This window comes from Chrysochloris asiatica, unplaced genomic scaffold (genome assembly GCF_000296735.1).
Source record: "Chrysochloris asiatica unplaced genomic scaffold, ChrAsi1.0 scaffold00015, whole genome shotgun sequence".
Taxonomy (NCBI): Eukaryota; Metazoa; Chordata; class Mammalia; order Afrosoricida; family Chrysochloridae; genus Chrysochloris; species Chrysochloris asiatica.
This window is the reverse complement of record NW_006408533.1, coordinates 28,895,558-28,917,155: the sequence shown is the minus strand read 5'-3', so window position 1 is coordinate 28,917,155 and position 21,598 is coordinate 28,895,558. Positions and strand designations below refer to the sequence as shown.

The window sequence follows — 21,598 nt, the reverse complement described above, 5'->3', positions numbered from 1 at the left end:
TGATGCAACATTATAGTCATTCACATACCAATAAATTTGGAAAAGAGCTACTTGGTCAACCAACTGGAAGAAACCTATTATTTATGCCCATCCCAAAGAAAAGTGACCCTATGGAATACGCAAATCATTGAACAATATTATAAATATCACATGCAAGTAAAATTTTGCTTAAGATCATTCAGAAAAAGATGTAGCAGTATATAAACAGGGAGCTGCCAGAAATCCAAGCTGTATTCAGAAAGGAACATGGAATTAGGAATATTGCTGATGTCAGATCAATTTTGGCTGAAGCAGAGAATATCAGAGAGATGCTTCCTTGTGCTTTATTGACTATGCAAAGGCGTTTCACTGTGTGGATCTAAAAAAAAAGACACTAAACTATTTCTCTCATGGTGCACTCAACTCAACTGGGTACTGTATTTCATTGCAATAACTTTCTGACCAAACTTAGTTATGGGATTTATTAGGGAAGTTAACAGGTTATAATTTAGGGTCAGAAATATTCAGTGCACAGTTCTTCCAGTCAGGACAGCCTCCTCTTCCTGGTCAATGTTACAAAACTCTTAGGGATACTTTTAAACACCACAGGACACACCACTCCACCATAAGCCTCAGACTGAAGGCACTCTAGCTGCGTGGGTCAGCTAACCTAACACTATTCCCTAATTAAGTGCCTGGAGGTGTTCCACTCTGCAAACACGCCTCCTACCCAAAGTCATTCAGTTGTATTTGCTCCGGGGCTTGGTAAACCCACTCCTCGCTCTTGTGCCAATCCTCTAGTGTCCCAGTTTTCTGTCCCTGGGTCAAAGAGTTTCAGTGCAAAGGGATCTCAGGATCAAAGGGACGAGCTCCACTCCTGTCTCTTCTTCTTTGATGGTAGTGAGATTTTTCCTCCTGCTTCTGTGATGGCTCATTTTACACTCTTGTTATAGTTTCAGATTTTTACCATCACAATTAATTCTGTTAACAGTGATTTATAACAGAATCGTTTCATACTATCAGTATCATCTCCCACTTTCTTTTACTCAGGCACATCAGGAAAAGGTTTCATGGCAGTTTACAAAGACTGTGGCCAGAAGAGACATTAAATAGTTCACTATACTACAGGATCATAAAAAAACTATAGGTACGTTTGCAAAGAACACTTCACTGTGCCCATGATGAACCTGTACCCTGACCAAAGGACAGTATTTTGAACAGAATGAGGGGATATTCCATGGTGTAAAGCCAGGCAAGTTATGTGTCAGGGTTGCATCCTTTCACCATACTTACTCAATTTGTATGGTGAGCAAATAATCCCTGAAGTTGGACTAAATGAAGAAAAATAAGGATGGAAGGAAGACTCATTAACAAATTTTGATAAGTGGATGATACAACTTTGCTTGCTAAAATCGAAGAGGTCTCAAAGTATTACCGATGAAGATCAAAGACTGCAGTGTGGATTGCACCTCAATGAAAATAAAATAAAAGTCCTTAAGCTAGATCAGTAAACAACATCATGAAAAATCAAGGAAGGATTGAACTTGTCAGGAATTACATTGTACTAGAGTTCACAATCAACACACATGAAAGAATCACTCAGATGACATATTGCTTTGGGCAAATCTGAAAAATATGTCTTTAAACTGTTAAAAAGCAACAACGGCAATTTGAAGTCTGAGGTGGGCAAGGTGTCTTTAATCTTCCCATTTGCATGTGAAGTAAAACATCAAATCTGTTCTTCAGATGCTTTATAAATTCACATTGAAGCTCCTACATCCAGGAAAAGATTGCTGCCAAGAGACATGGAGCTCTCCAAGGAATCATGGAACTACAGTTGTGGAAGGGCAACATGAGTCTTTCCCAAGAACTGGGAAAAAGAGAACGTATTTCTCTAGAGCTGGCACTCTGAATTTGGCCTTCTAGCTTCCTAAATTGTGAAAGAAGAAACTTTTGTTTGTTAAATCCTTCCCCTTGTGGTATTTATGTTATAGCAGCAGAAGATAACTAAGACAATATTCTTCTGAGTGTCTTCCTATTTCCAATATTTGGATTTACCCCATGTTAGTGCCTTCCTGAGCTCCTATTTGAATGTCCCCAAACTGCTATTATAGTGAATGAATTAAACAGAGCTAAGGAGCTCTGGTAGCGTAGTGGTTACGAATTGGGCTGTGAACCGCAAGGTCAGCAGTTCGAAACTACCAGCGGTTCCGGGAGAAAGATGAGGCGTTCTGCTCCCGTAAAGATTTACAGCCTCGGAAACCCTGTGCAGGGTCGCTATGAGTCGGAACCGACTCCACGGCACTTAACAACAACAACAACAAGTAGCTACATGGCGCATTGGCGACATGATAGGATGAGTACTGGATTTCTAGCCACTAGGTTGGCAGTTCAAACTCACCAGCCACTTCTTGGGAGAAAGATGAGGTTTCCTGCTTCCATAAAGGTTTACAGACTTGGAGAGCCTATACAGGATTGCTATGAATCGGAACTGGCTCAACAGCACACAACAACAAGTAGCTGTATAAAAAAGGATAAATTTGTCAAATATTTATAATCCTAATATTCCAAATACAAGAAAATGGCTGATGAATTTCAAGATTTGGCATTCTAATTAAAATGCCGGAAAATAAAGAAATAATTTTATAGATTTGTTAAAGGTCTGACCTTTCAAAACTCATGTTTCTTCAATTTAGGTACAATTCATCAGGGTTTCAAGGGGCCCTGGTAGCGTAGTGGGTTATAAGTTAGGTGGCTAACTGCGACATCAGCAGTTTGAATCTACCAGCAACTCCTCAGGAGAAAGATGAGGTTTTCTGCTCCTGTAAAGATTTATAGCCTCATAAACCCTATACAAAGTCACTATGAGTCGGAACCAACTCAATGGCATGCAACCACCACCACCACCATCAGGACTTGACTTAGATGGAGAAGGTCCAGTACCTGAAGCCTGTAGGCATCCTTTGAACAATGATATAAGTATTGATAAAGAAGAGTTGATTTTATTTTTCAGTACAAATCAAGACATAGTTCTGAAAAATTGTTTCTAGATAATACCAACATCGTCTTTGTAACAAATCAGCTTGGTTAAACTAAATTATTTTTCACAGAATTCTCTTTCCCATATATCTCTGATCAACACTGACCATAAAAGACATGAGTAGATAGATGTAAGGGAGACTGTGGGTGTAGGTCTGGCCCTGTTGCTGCTCACACACATTTTTTGCAGCTTTGTTGGCTCACCTTGCTGGTGAGAACAGTAGAAGGATCATACCTCCTGTAGCAACTATGTGGCTTCAAACTCAGGACAGACTCAGCAAAAGCAGGGAAACATTTTCTATTTTACCAATTCTCTATCAGATTGATCCCTATAATAATTATTTATTCTAATCATTCCTAGTGGGTCTGCCTCTCAAGTTTAATTTCAACCGACAACTTTTAATGTATGTTGTTGTTGTTGTTGTTTTTCCCCAACATGGTGGTGGTGTGCCTTGGAGTCAGTTCCGACTCATAGCAGCCCTGCGTAGGATTTCCAAGACTGTAAATTTTTACAGGAGCAGAAAGCCTCATCTTTCTCATACTGAACTTTACATGGGCAGCCTAACTTATCACCTGATCAGAATTTTTACTTACAAGTTATTCAAAGATTTTCCTGTTCATTACCATCCATCTTTGGGTTGTGCTTCTACTCCATATTTTCTTCTCATGTAAAATTGTAGTGATGGTAACACATTTTTTTTAAGTATTCATGCATGTCATGGATTGAATTTTGTCTGCCCAAAATATGTGTCAACTTGTCTAGGCCATGATTTCCAGTATTGTGTAGCTGTCTTCATGTTAATGAGGATTCGGTTATGCTTGTTAGGTAGAATCAGGGTGGGATATGTTAGCTGTAGGACAAGCACTGGACTGCTAACCATGAGGTTGGCAATTCAAACCCACCAGCTGCTCCTTGGATACAGGTTAGCTATGTATGAGTCAGAGAGTACTCAACAGTACTTAACAATAACAGGGTCTGATGTATCTTGAGTCACTGCCGCTCACTGTCCTATAAGAGATCAAAGCAGAGAGACGAGAGCAGAGGGAGAAGAATCCCCTGCCACCAAAAAAGAAGAGCCAGGCGTGGAGGGGATCCTTTGACCCAGGATTCCTTCCTGGGATTTGACAACTTTGCCTGGGATTTGACAAGGACTTTTCTCCAGAGCCAACAGAGAAAGAAAGCCTTCTCTTGGAGGTGACACACTGAATTTAGATTTCTAGCTTCCTAACTATGAAACAAGCAATTCCTGTTTGTTAAAATCATCCGCTTGTTCAATTTCTGTTATAGCAGCTCTAGAGGATTAATATAAAGCATCTTCTCCTTTTCACTCTACAATGACCCTCAATCTTCCTCTATATCTCTTACTTCCACTGATATTTACCTTGGAAATTAGTATACAGAATTTTCCTTTTCTTAAATGTTTCAAAATAGGCATATGAGAGTTTGTGTGACAGATGGGTTATATTGTCTTTACTCAGCATTGCAGAAAATTATGTTTGGATTAAGATAAAGAACTCAAGACAAAGGCTGGGTTATGTGATGTAAGTAGAGGGCCTTGCTCAGAAGGGGCCCAGCACTTGATTTAATGCTCTGCTGCTGCCATTTTGAAGTTAATCCTTTTTTTTTTTTTTTAACAATGTTACACATTTTCATTTTGTTCTATGATACAAATTCTGTATATCCAAATATTTAGAGATATTGAACTATAAATGACAGAATGATTACCAAGACTATGTCACAGGTGATTTGTGACCCATCAGCAAACGAAGGTCACAAAAAGTTTTACACCATTTGCATCATCAAAAGGCAACACTGTTTGAGGAGTCATCTCTTCCCCACTCATATTTTGAGCACCATCCAACCTAAGGGGCTCATCTTCTAGCACTGTATCTGACAATATTTTGGTGCTCTTCATATTGTTCAATATTCAATATCCTGGTGCTACCTGATCGTGTTCCAGTGCTATTCATAATGTTCTCAGTGACTAAATATTGGAAAGTAGTCTGTCTCTCCTTCTTCCTAGTCTTTCTTCATCTGGAAACTCAGCTGAAGCCTGTCCATCATGGGTGATCCTGCTGGTATTTAAAATACTGGTGGCACGACTCCTAAAATCACAGCAACATGCAAGCCCCTGCAGTACGTTAAATTGGCAGACGTATGGTGGACCCCAGACTTACTGATGGACACGAAAGACCCCAGCCTTCAGTATGGGTTGCACCTCAATGCAAAGAAAACAAAAGTCCTCACCCCTGGACCAATAAATAACAAAATAGCATCATGATAAATTGAGAACAGATTGAAGTTGTCAAATATTTCATTTTGCTTAGATCCACTATGAAGAGTGGGATATATATGTGTGTATGTATACACACACACACACCAGAAATATATAAAAGTATGAAAGACGATAGTTATACCTGGGTAACGACGGGTAGGAAGTGGAAGAACAGTTATTGCTTGGAGATGAATTGCCATCATTGAGATGAAACAGAGTGTATGATTTGTTGAATATAAAGCTCATGATCTTGTCTATAAACCTTCACTCTATTCACAATACAAAGTTAAAAAGAAATCAACTGATATATTGTCTTAGGCAAATCTGCTGCACAAGACCTCTTTAAAGTGTTTAAGAGCAAAGATGTCAGCTTGTGGACTAAGGTGCACCTGACCCAGGTCATAGTATTCTCATTAGGCTCATATGCATGCGAAAGTTGGACAATGAAAAAGGAAGAGTAGAGAAGAATCAATGCATTTGAATTATGGTGTTGGAGAAGAACAGTAAAAGTTCCATGGACTGCCAGAAGGACAAACAAATCTGAATTGGAAGAAATACAACCTGAATCCTCTTTAGAAGGCAGGATGGTGAGACCTCATCTCTCATACTTCAGAAATATTATCAGGAGGGACCAGTCTCTGGAGAAGGACATCATGCTTGGTAAAGTGGAGGGTCAGAGAAACCGTGGAAGACCTTCAACAAGATGGATTGGCACAGTGGCAGTAGCAATGGACTCCAGCGTAATGATTGTGCAGATGGCACTTTTCCGTCAGTGTTTTGTTCTGTTGTGCAGAGGGTCGCTAAGAGTCAGAACCTACTAGCCAGCACCAGGCAAAAACGTCACAGTTTGGAGTTTTCAGGAATAAGCACATCCTAGTAGAAAACTGGAGTCCTAGTATGGCGCTGTGGGTTAAGGAGCTGGACTGGAAAGTCGGTTTGAATCGCAAGGTTGGCGGTACAAGCTCACCAGTCACTCCTCGGAAACCCTATACAGGGTCACTGTGGATCTGAACCTACTCGACGGCACTTAACAACAACAACAGTAGAAAACTAGAGCCCTGTTGAGGTGCTATAGGATAGACACACTGGACTGCTAACTGCAAGGTTAGCACTTAAAACCCACAAGCGCTCCTTGGAAACCCCATTCAAGGTTGCTAGGAGTTGGAACTGATTCCATGGCACTGAAATGCAGCAACAACAATTGTTTCATAGAACTATCAATCCAAAATTGCTAATTCAATCTGACCTAGATTATATTGATAAAAATCCACGCAATGTTGTGTATGTATATGTGTTTTTGTTAAGTGCCATTAAATCCGTGTATGAATGTATTTCCTAGCATACAAGTGTGGCTTCCCCTCTGTCTTAGACTCTGAGAAAGAATCTAAACATTTAGTCTGAGAAAGAAGCTAAACATTTAGTCAAATATTTAGGGGTCATATTTCTGGAGATAAATTTTCATCTTTAGAATGCTCAGTCACCTCTCCCTATCAAAGGGATCCTCACACAAAAAATTACTAACATTTCTTTGCTTAGTAATTGTTGTTGTTGTCAAGTACTGTCGAGTCAGTTTCCACTCATAATGACCCTGTGTAGGCTTTCTGAGGAGGCTGGTGAGTGCTTGGAAATAGTAAATGAACCCTGAAATTTATCTTTTAAAAAATATATATAAAACACCTTACCAATTTAAGGTACATGATACAAATGATTGTCTCATTGAGTGAACACCTTTTATTAGAGAAAACATTACTGATAGAAATATATCCCAATTGATGTATGTCTTGATTTCCCATATAAATTGGAATTAATTGTCCCATATAAGCTATAGACTGTTTCATCTATGCCTTGTCCTGTTAAGCATTTTAATAGGTTCTGGGAATTTATAAATACAGACCTTGAGCTTGGGGGAAAAATAATAAAACATTAAAAATTGTGGATGGCTCAAACAGAATGAAACAGAATATTTAAATGTCAAACTATATCTTATTGATAGTTTATTTGAAGGAAAATTTCCCCCTCTTTTTTATGTTTCTCCTGTATCTTTCTTCAAGGTTTTTGTGTATTATAATCCTTCCCATTGGCATTTGTAATGTAAACTTTTCAATGAAAAACAAAATACACACAGACCATTAGCATTTGATCAGGGCCATCTGTCCCGTCTCTTAAACATACACATAAACACACACACATACTACAAATATCACAAGAAAAAAAAAAAAAAAAAGTCCTGATCTCAATTCTGCTTCAATTAAACCCATTCTCAATCTTCTGTTTCATAGCCATCTCTTGGTAGGGTTGTTTACTTCTACTTTCTCCACTTTGTAATCAGACTTCTTCAGGACAAAATGCACTTGTTGTGGTCAACAATGCCATCTCTCTCACTAAATTCAACTGTTAGTTTTAGGTATTATTAACTTATATGACCCTTGAACAGTATTCACTTGTTTAAAACATATGCAGTAGTTTCAAAAAGTGTGTGGAAAAATTCCATTATCTTAAAAGTAAGCTAAAATTCCATTTTTTAATGAACTTTTTTGAAGTCCTCCTTGTATTCCTTTTTGGAAAACAAATTCTTCCTTTGCTTTCTGGCTTTCCTGAAAATATTTGGACACCACCTTCTCAATTTCTTTGGTCTCCTGATATAAATGCTACCTCAAGTCTAATCTTAAATGTTAACTCAATTGCTCAATATGAGATGCTACTTCAATATATACGTTCTCCTCACATGTCCACATAATTAGGTTCCAAAGATCAGGTCATAATGTGTGTTATGCACCTATGGAGGATGACCACATCAGATCACAAAATGGAGATACACTTGAATTATGCTGTTGGTGAAGAATATTGAAAGTACTATGGACTTCCAGAAAAATTTAAAAATCTGTCTTGGAAAAAGTACAGTCAGAATGCTCCTTAGAAGCCAGAATGATGAGACGTTATGTCTCATACTTCGGACATATTGTCAGGAAGGACCAGTCCCTGGGGAAGGACATCATGTTTGATAAAATGGAGTCAGAGAAAAGAGGGAGACCCTCAAAGAGATGGATTGACACAGTGGCAACAACAATGGGCTCAAATGAAACACTAATTGTGAGAATGGTGATGGACTGGGCAGAGTTTTGTTGTTGGATGACACTTAACAACAATAATGACAAAGTCTTTACATATTCTTCCTACCACTCTCAAATTTGATCTTTCTGAATACTCACCAAGTGTGGCAAACAAAAACTGTGGTGCCTTTCAGGATCACAGTGATTCATCCAGTATCTTGTTTGTCTTCTCCCTTTCTTGGGTGACCATTTTCCACCAGTGACCAGGGGAAAGTGACATATGAAAGAAACAAAGATAATAAGAATATTTTTCCAGAGTATTCTAAGCGAAAGTATCAAAAAGAAGCCCACATACCAATCCGGTTTATAAAAAAAGAGATGTCTGTAGCAGAGTATCACGGTGTAGAGAAAGCCCAGCTACCAAATAACGAAGGCCAAACTAACAATTTGAGTGAATTAATGGTGAGTTGAAGTGAATGATGTCTGATCATAAAGCTAATTAGATCTCTGATCTTTGTAACTTTTATCTCGCGAAGCCAGTGAACTTCTTTTGGGATTCTGTCCCATGCAATACAAAGCTTGACTATTAGACTCAAGAAGCATTACTTCCATCTTCTCAATAGCAATAGCAACTCAGAAGTCAAACTTGACTTCTCCCTCATCCTTTTTGTGTCATGAAGCATACAAGATGTTGCTAAATAATCTCACAAATCTGCTTTGTATCAATACCCCTGCCACCATTCTCATATAGATTACTATCATCTCTCATTTTTTAACTTTCTAATGAATTCTATCTTGTGTCTCTATAATTTTGTACTCATAGAGTAATCAGAGCATTTAAAATAAATATGTATACATATATATGATTATGTCACCTATGTGGTTAAATCTCTTAAATGATATTCCATTATTCTAAGAATAATGTATCTGGAATGTACGTGGGATGTATACACTGTCCACCTTATAGGCTTGTGTCCAGCTGCTGTCTCCCATTCTTTTTCCTGCCACACTGATATTCTTTCAGTTCTTTGAAAATGCAAGTTTTCTCCATCTTAAGACCTGCAATATTATTCTCTTTGATTATGATACTCATTTTAGGTATACATCCTTCAAATTTCGTTTGCAATACAGCTTTTCAAGTAAATTTTCCCCAACTCTTATACTCATTGCACCTATTTTAATTACACAGCAACTATAAAATAAATAATTAATGTGACTCTTCCTGGTTGATTATTAACATTTGTAATTTCCTGGAAAGTTATCTCCTTTAGGGGTCTTAAAGATTAAATGTCTTTTAAATGATATATTCCCAAGTCTTAGTGCATTACTTGGTATCTTTGAGACATTCATGCATTTGTTGAATAAGCACATAGATAATGAAGCTAAGGAGATTGAAACATGTTTGGAAAGAGTAATATAGAGGAGCAGAGGCCACAGATATTATTATTATTATTTTGGTATTTCCTCCTTCCTCTAGGATGTGTTCTTCCCTCCTCTTCCTCTACTGAGTTCTGCAGTATGTCTGCAATAATTGATGACTAAATAATCAAGAATTCACAAAGACAGAGGAAAAACTACCATGATTCCAGAGTGTCTTCATCTAGTCTAACTATCCAGAAATGTGAATTCGTCTGACTTTATTTATTAAAGGTTAGCCTAAACTCTACTCCAAATCTGCCCTTCATGAACTTACTTAAATGTTAAAGAATTAAAAATGAAATATTATTTTGGAAGATGGTTGAAGTACAAGCTGCTTTTAAATATTATGACCTGATGCTTTACTGAATAACTTTGTTTGAGAGATTTTCACTGGGACAGAAATATTTGAGGGACTGGTAAACTGGTTTACAGTTCTAATATACAAAAAATATTTGTATTCATTACAGTGCTCCCTTAAGTCTACTTAGGACAATGATATAAAATTTGAAGAGATAAGGCAAAAGAAAAGCAGGAAAATCTTTCTACTGCCTCAGGCAATGGGCATAGGAGGGAAGGATAAACAAATACATCTCTCTCCTAATTAGATGCTGAAGATACGCTATATCTGTATTTAATACTTTTTGCTGGACTATATTTCCTGGAAAACCAAGTAAAATATTAAGTTCACTTTGTTGTCAAAATATGTTGTTCATTCAATAGATGATTTATTTTTTTCTTCAGAGGGCATTTGGCTTTTGCTCACATGAGAGATTATGAGGTATCCTTTTCAATTTCTGCATTCCCATTGTTATGTTTTCCAAGCTAAAAATCCAAACAATTTATCTGGAAAGTATCTATCCACAATCCCTTTATAAGGTAATTAATTTTTGACACTGAAATAAAGGTGAGGCTTCATCAGAACCAGATTCAGTTATATACAAAGGTGAGAAAATAGGACCTTCCATTATGTGATTGGAGTCCTAGTGTGGCACTGTGGGTAAATGTGCTGGACTGTAAGGTCGGTTTGAGTTGCAAGCTCACCAGCCACTCCTTGGAAACCCTTTACAGAATCCTTATGAGTCAGAAGTGATGAGACAGCACTTAACAACAACAGCAATATTGTGTGATTAATGGGATAGATAAAACTTTTTCTATATAAATATGGCATTGGAGCCAAGGTGATTATGAGGGCATTTTTAAATTGAGATAAAACATTATTAACCAAAGAGGCAAAAATCAACTAACCAAACAAGAGGTCTATTTGTTCTGTGCTGTTGAGTTGGTTCTAACTCATAGCGAACTTGTGCAAAACAAAGAGAAACACAGCTCTGTCCTGGACCATCCTCACAATCGTTGTCATGCTTGAGTCCATTGCTGCTGCCACGGTGCCAATCCATCTCATTGGGCATCTTTCTCTTTTTTACTGAACCTCCACTTTACCAAGCGTGATGTGCTTCTCCAGGGACTGGTCCCTTTTGATAGTATGTCCTAAGAGATGAAAACCCTAAGGAACATTATAGATGTATTTCTCCCAAAACAGATGTTTGTTTTTCTGACATCTACTCCACGATACTTTTAATATTCTTCTGCAGCACCATAACTCATACGTAAAAATTCTTCTGCAGTACTCCAAATTAATTGTCAAATATACAAATGTGTATGAGGCTGTTGAAAATAACATGGTTTGGGTCAGGCACACCTTAAACATCAAATTGTCATCTTTGCTCTTGAACACTTTAAATATATCTTGTGCAGATTTTCTTCTTGCAGTATATTGTGTGATTTCATGTCTGCTGCTTCCATGAGTGTTGATAGTGGATCTAAACAAAATGAAGTCTTTGACAACTCCAATCTTTTTTTCATCTATCATGATATTATTTTTTGGTCTGATTTTGGATTTTTGTTGTCTTTACATTGAGTTGCAACCCATACTGAAGGCTGTAGTCTTTGACTATCATCAGTAAGTATTTTAAGTATTATTTGCTTTCAGTAAGCAAGGTTGCATCATCTGCATAGCACAGATTATTAAAGAGTCTTCTTCCAATCCTGATGCGATCTTTTTCTTCATATTATCCAGTTTCTCATATTATTTGCTCAGCATACAGATTGATTAAGTATGGTCAAAGAATGCAATCCTGGCACACACCTTTCCTGATCTTAAACCATTCAGTGTCCCTTTGTTCTGTTATAATAATGGTCCCTTGGTCTATTTAATGTTCCTTATGAATACAAGTAAGTGTTCTGTATTACCCATTCTTCACAATGCTATCCATAGCTTGTCATGATCCACAGTTGAAAGCTTTGCACAGTCAATTAAGTGCAGGTAAAAATCTTTCTAGTATTCTCTGTTTTCAACCAAGATCCATCTGACAACAGCAGTGATATCCGTCATTCTTCATCCTTGTCTGAATCCAGCTTGAAACTCTGGCCGTTTTCTGTCAATGTACTGTTGCAGCCATTTTAGATTTATCTTTAGCCAAATTAAGCCTTCATCTGCTATTAATGATATTGCCTAGTGATTTCTACATTCAGTTGGATCACTTCTCTTTGGAATGGTCACTAATATGGATCTCTTCCAATTAGTAGGCCAGGTAGCTGTCTTCCAAATTTCTTGGCAGAGATGAGTGAGTGCCTCCAGTGCTGTGTCAGTTTGATGAAAGATTTCAATTTAGATTCCATCAATCCCCAGGGTCTTGTTCTTTGCCAGTGCCTTCAGTGCACCTTGAATTTCTTTCTTAAGTAACAATGGCTCTTGATCATATGCCACCTCTTGACATGGTTGAACATCAACATCAACACTTCCTTTTTGATACACATTGACTCTGTGTATTCTTTTAATCTTCATTTGACACTTCTATCACCAAGGCCATATTTTGTAACTACTGATCCTTCCTGTTTGTTTCCAATTTTGGAATCACCAGTAATTATTAATACATCTTAATAGCATGTTTGATCAATTTCAGACTGAAAAAAGTTGGTTGAATTCTTCAATTTCATTACCACTAAGACTGTAAGGTCAGTGTGAACCACAAGGCCGGTACTTCAAGCTCACTAGACACCCCTTGACACCCTGTACAGGGTCCCTATGAGTCAAAACTGACTCAGAGCATCTAACAACAACAACAGCATTAGTAGTTGGTGTGTAAATGTGAATACTATTAGTATTAACTGGCCTTCCTAGTTGTCTTTGTTGTTTTTGCTTGCCACAGAATCAGTTCTGACTCATAGTGACCTTGTATAGGGTTTCTGACGAGCAGTTGGTGGGTCTGAACTGCTGACCTTGTGGTTTGCAATCCAGTGTTGAGCCTACAGTATTACACTTGGAGTTTTCCTATTAGGTGTGTGGATATTATTCTGTCACAGACAACATTACACTTCAAGAGAGAACTAGATATGTTCTTTTTGATGAGAATGTGATGCCAATTTGTCATTCCTGGCATAGTAAATCATGTGATTGTCAGATTTAAAATGGCCAATGCCAGTCTATTTCAGCTCACTAATCCTTAGGATATCAATGTTTGTGCATTTAATTTAATTTTTGACAACTTCCAGTTTTCCTGGATTCATACTTTATCATGTTTCCATGATAAAATGAGAGAACATCTTTTCCAAGAAACCATTTAAAATGACTCTTTTTGTTCTGATTTTTAATGAGTGTTTGCAGCTGTTTGTCCTCCTTTTACATTGTGCCTCAACAGTAAATGAAAGGTTCCATTCACATCATCATGACCAGCTTTACTTTAAGGAGGCAGCCCTTCCCCGTCCTGTTTTGAGTGTCTTCCATTCTGAGGGGTTCATCTTCTGGCATTATGTCTGACAATACTCTGGTGCTATGTATCATGGTTCAATATTCAGCATTCTAGGCCTGACAGGGTTTCACAGCTATTCATAAGGTTTTCTGTGTTGAAGTATTCAGAAGTAGTTTGTCTCTCCTTCTTAATCTGTCTTAGTCTGAGGCCTAGCTGAAACCTGTTTTCCATGGTTCACCCTGGTGGCATTCAAAATACCAGTGGTATAACTTCAGCATCACAGCAACAGGCAAGCCACCACAGTAATACAATTTGACAGGAATCTAGTGGGTTTTCCGTGTCAATTAATGGATACTATTCTATAAGACAAGGAGCACTGGTAGCGTAGTGGTTACGAATCGGGCTGTGAACCGCAAGGTCAGCAGTTCGAAACTACCAGCGGTTCCGCGGGAGAAAGATGAGGCATTCTGCTCCCGTAAAGATATACAGCCTCGGAAACCCTGTGCAGGGTCGCTATGAGTCGGAACCGACTCCACGGCACTTAACAACAACAATATTCTATAAGACAGCATTATACTTCAAGGTAATAGCTTAAAATTTTCTTTTCTATGATGAATGCAATGCCATTCTTCTTCAATTTGTCATTTCCAGCATAGTAAACCATGTGATTATCAGATTCAAAGTGGCCAATATCAGTTTATTTTAGTCCACCAATGCCTAGGATATCTATCTTTATGCATTCAATTTTATTTTAGATAACTTCCCATTTTCCTAGATTCATACTTGATACATTTGATGTTCTGAATATTAATGGATGCTTGCAGCTGTATCTCTTCACTTTGAGTTGTGCCTCATTTTCAGATGAAGGTCAAACTTTATGCCATTCACATCATAATGATAAACCTTACTTTGAGGAGGCATCTCTTTCCCTGTCCTGTTTTGAGTTCCTTCTAAACTGAGGGGCTCATCGTTGGCCACTATATCTAACAATAGTCAGTATTCGGGTGCTATCTGGCAGTATTCCAGGTTTTCAGTGTTTTTTTCTTCTTCCTTGTCTATTTTAGTCTGGATGGCCACTACCACCTGTCCACTCTGGGTGACCTTGCTGGTATTTAAAATATTGGTGTCATAGCTTTCATTATCACAGCAACACCCAAGTCACCACAGTATGACAAACTAACAGATGAGTAGTAGAGAGGTCCAGTACAGCTCCATGAACAGTGGAGTGTGAATGACGCTTTAAGCCAACATTACCCACCACCCAGCCAGCGCAGCATCACATGCTTACAGGCAGCAAAACAAAAGGTTAATAAGTGCAGTGCAGTGGTTAGGAGTAGAGCAGAAAATAAAAGGGAGTGTCATCATGTAAGTGAAAATATCCCAATGTCTTTAGACAAGGCATTTAAATGTATGGGTCTCCAAGTTTAGACTTCCAAGTTTAGGCTTAAGATTTACTTGTATCTTTAGCCACTATTGTAGTAAATTCTTCTGGCTAGTGACTCATGATCAGGAAACTGTCAGAACCTCAAGCCAGATTCAGAAGAAGCTGTCTAATGTGGGATATCATTGCTGACGTCAGATAGATCTTGACAGAAAAAAAAGAGAATACCAGAAAGGTATTTGCTTGTGCTTCGTTGACTATGCAAAGATTTTCAAGTGTGTGGCCAACAGCCACAACAGTGACTCATTAAGAGTACTCCTAGAAATCTATCTCAAGTAGATAATTAGAAATAATGAAATTACATGTGAAATAAAATATTTAGCTTAGTATTATTTATTGAAGGGAGAAATAATCAAATAATGGAGCTATGTAACAATAACACTGTGATTAAATTATAATAAATTCCTATTTCATCCTAACAAAGCAATTTCATTTAATCATTTTATGGAAAATGATGTTTATAAATATTTTATGAAAAATATCCAAAGCTATATGCCACTTCAGCTATAAATGTGAAGGTGTATAAGTGTGTATTTGTACGTGTGCCTAACTTGGAACATCATAACTGTTGATCAAAGCTGTCTAATTATGATGAGCTATGAAATTACGGATACGGCACTGTAGGATAAATCACTGAACCACAAGGTCAAACTCCATAACTGCTCCGTGGAAGCCCTATACAGGGTTGTTATGAGTCAGAACTGACTTGATAGCACTTAACAGCAGTAACAACAGTTATATTTATATTTTTCAGTTTTCTAAATGCTTCCATGATAAACTGAGACAAAATCTTCTCCAAAAAAACATTTCGCATACATCTTTTCTAAAAAAAGTCATAGCACCCATTTTATCACTTTGCACACCCAGTTGAAATGATCTTGTGGGTATCTATGTCTACTCTCACTGGGTTACAGAATTGACTAAGAATCAAGTGCCATTCTCAATACTTAGTCTCAGAGTTGTACACAGTAAAGACACATTTCTTGATCTTAGCACAGCTGTTTGAACATAGAGTATGATTGTAATTAGGAAGAAACAATACAATTTTAAGAGAATACAACTGTAATTAAATTAGAAATTCATCAGTGTTCTAGGTCCTGGGAAAATTAAGATAGAAGAAATGAGTGTGTTCTTTAGGAACTTACAGCTTAGCAGGGAGAAAACATAGAATAATAATTTGATGGAGGTGATATTTGTAAAGCAATGACATATCATCAGAGAAGTGATCAAAGGCAATCATTCTGTTAGCAAGTGATATAGACATCTAAGTAGTTTGTGTAAAGATTATTTCTCAGATTTTGAAACCAAACAGTAAGAAGAATAAGGGCTGGCTGGTCCTTTAGGAAAGGAGCTCTGATAGCGTAGTGGTTTACGAGTCCAGCTGCTAACTTCAAGGTTAGCAGTTTGAAACTACCAGCTGTTCCATGGGAGAAAGATGAGGCTCTCTGCTCCTGTGAAGATTTATAGCCTTGGAAACCCTATGCAGCGTCACTGTGAGTCAGAACTGATTCCACAGCATATAACTACGTTAGGAAGTTCCCAACAGACACTGGTATCTCTCAAATTTCTCTCAAGCACACATCCTTCCTTTATCTCTTTTTTTCCAAGTATTTTCTCTGCATGACTACTTGTTAAGTATATTGTTAAGTGCTGTTGAGCTGATTCCGACCCATAGTGACCCTGTATAGGGTTTCCAAGGAGCAGCTGGTGAGCTTGAACCACTGATGTTGCAGTTCAAATGACTTTGCAGTCTGACGCATTAGCCCACAGTGCCAACCACCAAGACTCCCTCAAATTACTTTCCATTGCTCTTTAGAAATGTCCCTGGGTGTTGCATACAGTTTTTACTCTGTTACTAATTGAAGGTTATGTCTCAAATCTGTCAGTGGTATCGGGACGAAAGGCCTCGTGATCTATCTATAAAATAAGAGTCCCTGAAAAATCCCTGAAGTGCAGCTGTACTTGGAAACAGGTGTGGCTGTTATGGGTCAGAATCGACTCAATGGCAACAGGCGTGGTTTGGGGTTTCATTGTCTTGAAATATTACTATCAGCTGCACATAAAAGTGCACATAAAATCTATGTTTGCTAACAGAACAAGAATACTTTTTCTTCTGTGTTGGAATTTTTAGTGAAGGTACTTAATTGTAGTGCTCTGGAATACGGACTGGACTGCAAGATCATCAGTTCAAGCCCACCAGCTGCTCCTCACAAACCCTAGACGGGGTCACTATGAGTCAGAACCAACTTGATGGCACTTGAAAACTACAATGTGTGAGAAATGAGACTGGACCCTTGTCTTACATCCAAACAACATACTTGTAGTGGGGAAAGTCTTCTTTTCCAGGACTGTTGTCCAGTTCTTGGCAAATAAATAGTCAGTGTATACTAGAGACTATCCATTGCTGTTAAGTACCGTGGAGTTGGTTCCAACTCATAGTGACCCTGCACAGAGTTTCCGAGGCTGTAAATCTTCACGGGAGCAGAACGCCTCATCTTTCTCCTGTGGAACCGCTGGTAGTTTCGAACTGGTGACCTTGACGTTGGCAGCCCGACTCATAACCACTACACTACCAGAGCTCCTTCTAGAGACTATCTAGAAGGTTCTTAAATAGCAAGTGATGTATGAACTTGGTTTTGAAAGAGCTCACCAAGTAGCAATGGATAAGGGGAACTCTGGTAAAGGTGGCAGATGAATTAAACAAAAGAGGGGCAATATGACATTCTTGGGGAATCTGTGGGTGGGTAGTGGTAGGACAAAAGTTAAGAGGAAGCAGTTTAAAGGGTAAGACAATAGGAAGGTGCTAGATATAGGATATTAATTACACTCAACTTTTTAACATCTGTGATGAGGAGTCATTTTATTTTTAAGTGGATGAGTGATATAAATATATTTGGATATTAGAATTCATCAGATGAGATAGTGGATTAGTATGTAGGGAAACATAGAAGGACAAATGAATAAGCCATGGCAAAATGCTTCTGGTTAAGGGGAAGATTGACGAATCATAGCCCCTCCCTTTCAGTATGTTATGATATTAAGAACAGAATACTAACTGAAGGCTATGGGTGAAAATTATTAGCAGCAATTAGACAAGAAAAAGAGCATAACCACACACCACATACTTTAAAAACACCACCATCGAAACACAAATGCTGGCGCAGTTTAGACAGCTACACAGCTTATATCTAATCCCCTAAAAGTACGGAGGAAAAACCAAAGCTATCTTAATGAGTCTCACGAATAACTCCCAGGGTGAAATTACATAGTATGGGTATGATCAGAAAACCAACATGATAACCATCAAGAAATCATTATGAGTAAAATATCATCCTTATCATTACTCACCCCAATTCACTACTATTGAGTCCAGGCTGACTCTTAGCAACCCTAAGACAGAGTAGAACTGCCCCTTCGGGTTCCCGAGACTGTAAATCTTTATAGGAGCAGATCGTTTCATATTTTTTTCCCATGACAGTGCGGCTAGTGGGCTCAAAGTGCTTACCATGCTCTTAGCAGCCCAATGCTTTCAACAAAAACAAAGAAAAACAAAGAAACACACTCCAGGACTCTTGATTTTCCAGAGTTCCACAGAGAATTGAAGAAATAATTTGAAACTTAGGTTGGCCCATCTGACTAGACTAGCACCTCAGCCTCCTCACTCCTAGTTCTGACTCTTTCAGCTGTGTTTTGTTTCCAAGGTCATATTTCTCCTGACCGGTCTGCCCTTAGCCACCTGTGCTCTGAATGACTGCCCTGGGGTTTAGACACAGCCAGCATGCGTTCTTTCATACTTGGACTCAATGTGTCTACGACTTTGCAGAGCCTTCTCTTCATCTACTATTTCTGTACTTCTATCAGTCACAGCTGGGAGCAACCACATCTATCCACTTGATGAAATCGGAACGTATGAAGTGATTTCTTTTCTACAAGAGCAGACCATTATGAACAATTTTGACTTTGGAATGGGCAGACGAGAATACTAGGCTGTGAGAAATTGAATCTCTTTTTAAATCTCCAGGCCAAAGCAGAGGTTCAGAGTCAGAAAAGAAGATAGAAAATATATTCCTGGTAATATGATTACAAGGCTACAAGGAAAGCCCTTCTTCCTAAAAATGTTCCTCATCACATGCATATAATCTCTTTATCAGAGGACATGACCCTTTCTTTTGCAAGACAGAAAAATGATATACGTTTCCCTGGAGAGGGGAGCACTGTGGTTATGTATTTTCAAAACATCTTTTGATCACTTTCTAGTTACCAAGTGTGGGGGTTACAATAATATAAACCAAGACCTATTATGTACCAGATAATTATTCAAGCAGTTCATATTTAATGTTGTTGTTGTTAAATACTGTCAAGTAGTTCCAACCCATAATGACCCTATATAGGGTTTCGAAGGAACAGCTGGTGAGCTTGAACCCCGAACCTTGCGGTTCAAACCGACTTTGCAGCCCAGCACATTAACCCATAGCACAACACCAGGACTCCAACATCGCTCCTAATTTCCTCAACAACCCTCAGCAGTCCGTTTTATTATTATATCTATTACAAATAAGGAGTTGGGCATAGAGAAGCTAAATGACTTGCCCAGAAGTATTCAGGATCCCTGGTTGGTACAGTTAACCAAAAGGATGAGGATCTGAATTATCCAGAGGCCCCTAGAAAGAAATGCCTGGCAATAATAACTTCCAAAGCATCAGCCACTGAAAACCCAGTTGAGCATAATTCTATTCTGGCCAATAGGAAGTTGCCAGCCATGGATCAGAATCAACAATTGTAATTGCTCTTTCAGAAAAAAAATGTTTATCACATTTTCATGGAAGGTTTTCACAGAAATTTAGACTCCTGTTCAACAATTTCTATACCCATTGTTCAGTGACACTGGCTACATTCTCCACAATGCATGAAGAGTATTCTTATTCCTGTCTGGTTGTTTCCTTGACATTAACCTACTTTCCCTTCCTCTGTATATTCTAATCTTAGTTTTCAATAATTGTTGACGATTTGGTGACATATAAGCGATTATTTAAAGAAACACAGAACTTATGGGCGATGTTCATTCTTTTGTGAGCCAATCTGTTAGTTAGCTACAAGGTGACCTCAAATGTTACTTTCGTTCCAGGTCTGAAGAGTATTTCAGAGAAGCAGTTTCAGAGAGTGCTTTTAACAGTTTCAACCAGTTAGTCATTCTTTTCTGTTTGTTTTTTTAGGAAAATTGGAGGTTCTGTTTGATATTTTTTCCCATTCTATCAGGCTCCATTTATGACCCTAATTAGAGTGGTCAGTAGTGGGAGATGCACATCTGGTTCTTCCGGTTTCAGAGTAGAGGACGCAACAGTTTGTATAGACTATTTGTCTTACACACTAGGTTTTCTAAGAAGGACTTTAGTTTTAGATTTCATTTTTAATTGGAACTAGTATTCAAATCTAAGCAGTTTGACACCTAATTTTGTTGTTGTTATTGTTTAAACACTGCATCATGTAACATCTACGTTGCTGTTGTTGTTTTGAGTCAGTTCCAACTCATAGTGACCTTGTATCGAGTTTCCAAGGAGTGGCTGAGGAGTTTGAACTGCTGACCTTGTGGTTCAAACTGACCCAGGAATCATCTCTGGTAGTGGTGGTGGCTGTGTGCCGTGGAGTCGGTTCTGACTCATAGTGACCCTGTACAGGGTTTCTGAAGCTGTAAATCTTTACGGAAGCAGAAAGCCTCATCTTTCTCTGGCGGAACAGCTGGTAGTTTCCAACGGCTGTCCTTTCGGGTTCGTAACCACTATGCTACCAGAGCTCCTAGGCATCATCTCTATAACAGGATAAAAGAATGAGAATTATGGTTCCTGTCCTCAGGAAGTATAAGCTCCAGAAGGAAAAAGCAGGCTATCACACAGAATGTAATACTTAAAATAGGTAGGGGTGACTGGCTGCTCTGAAAAGCCATCTTTGCATAGTTCCTGGGTCCCGCTCTCTGCTCCCGGTAGCCACCTCCGCTGCGCTCCTTCTTCTCCGCCTCTGCGGACTCTGGCACCTCTCTCGCCAGAGTCCCCGAACTCTCACACTCTTTGTCATCCTCTGTATCAGATCACCGGTGTGCCCCATCATGTCAGACGCAGCTGTGGACACCAGCTCTGAGATCACCACCAAGGACTTAAAGGAGAAGAAGGAGGTTGTGAAGGAAACAGAAAATGGAAGAGACACACCCGCTAATGGGAACGCTAACGAGGAAAATGGGGAACAGGAGGCTGACAATGAGGTAGACGAGGAAGAGGAAGAAGGTGGGGAGGAGGAGGAGGAAGAGGAAGAAGGTGATGGTGAGGAAGAAGATGGAGATGAAGATGAGCAGGCCGAGGCAGCTACGGGAAAACGGGCAGCTGAAGATGATGAGGATGATGATGTTGACGCCAAGAAGCAGAAGACCGACGAGGATGACTAGACAGCAAAAAAGGAAAAGTTAAATTTAAAAAGGCCACCGTGACCTATTCACCGTCCACTTCCCGTATCAGAATCTACATGTGGTCACCTTCGAGTAGAGAGTCCCACGTGCCCACTTTGGGCAGCGCCACCTGCAGATAACACGTGTTCATCACCACCCAACCAAAACCACAAAGTGAATTTGCAACAGGGGAAAAAAACCCAAACTTCCAA

At 38.7% G+C, this 21,598-nt stretch overlaps 1 protein-coding gene across 1 annotated transcript; it reads left to right on the top strand.

Moving 5' to 3' along the window:
• The first annotated feature begins 21,053 nt into the window (after positions 1–21,053).
• On the top strand, positions 21,054–21,386 carry LOC102822384 (prothymosin alpha-like). Its single transcript, XM_006835100.1, has one exon. It carries the CDS (start codon positions 21,054–21,056, stop codon positions 21,384–21,386), a length of 333 nt encoding a protein of 110 aa, XP_006835163.1.
• Positions 21,387–21,598: the final 212 nt, after the last annotated feature.

What these genes read in the sequence shown, in the direction of transcription:
- LOC102822384 (XM_006835100.1), top strand. Translation starts at nt 21,054, where the DNA reads ATGTCAGACGCAGCTGTGGACACCAGCTCTGAGATCACCACCAAGGAC.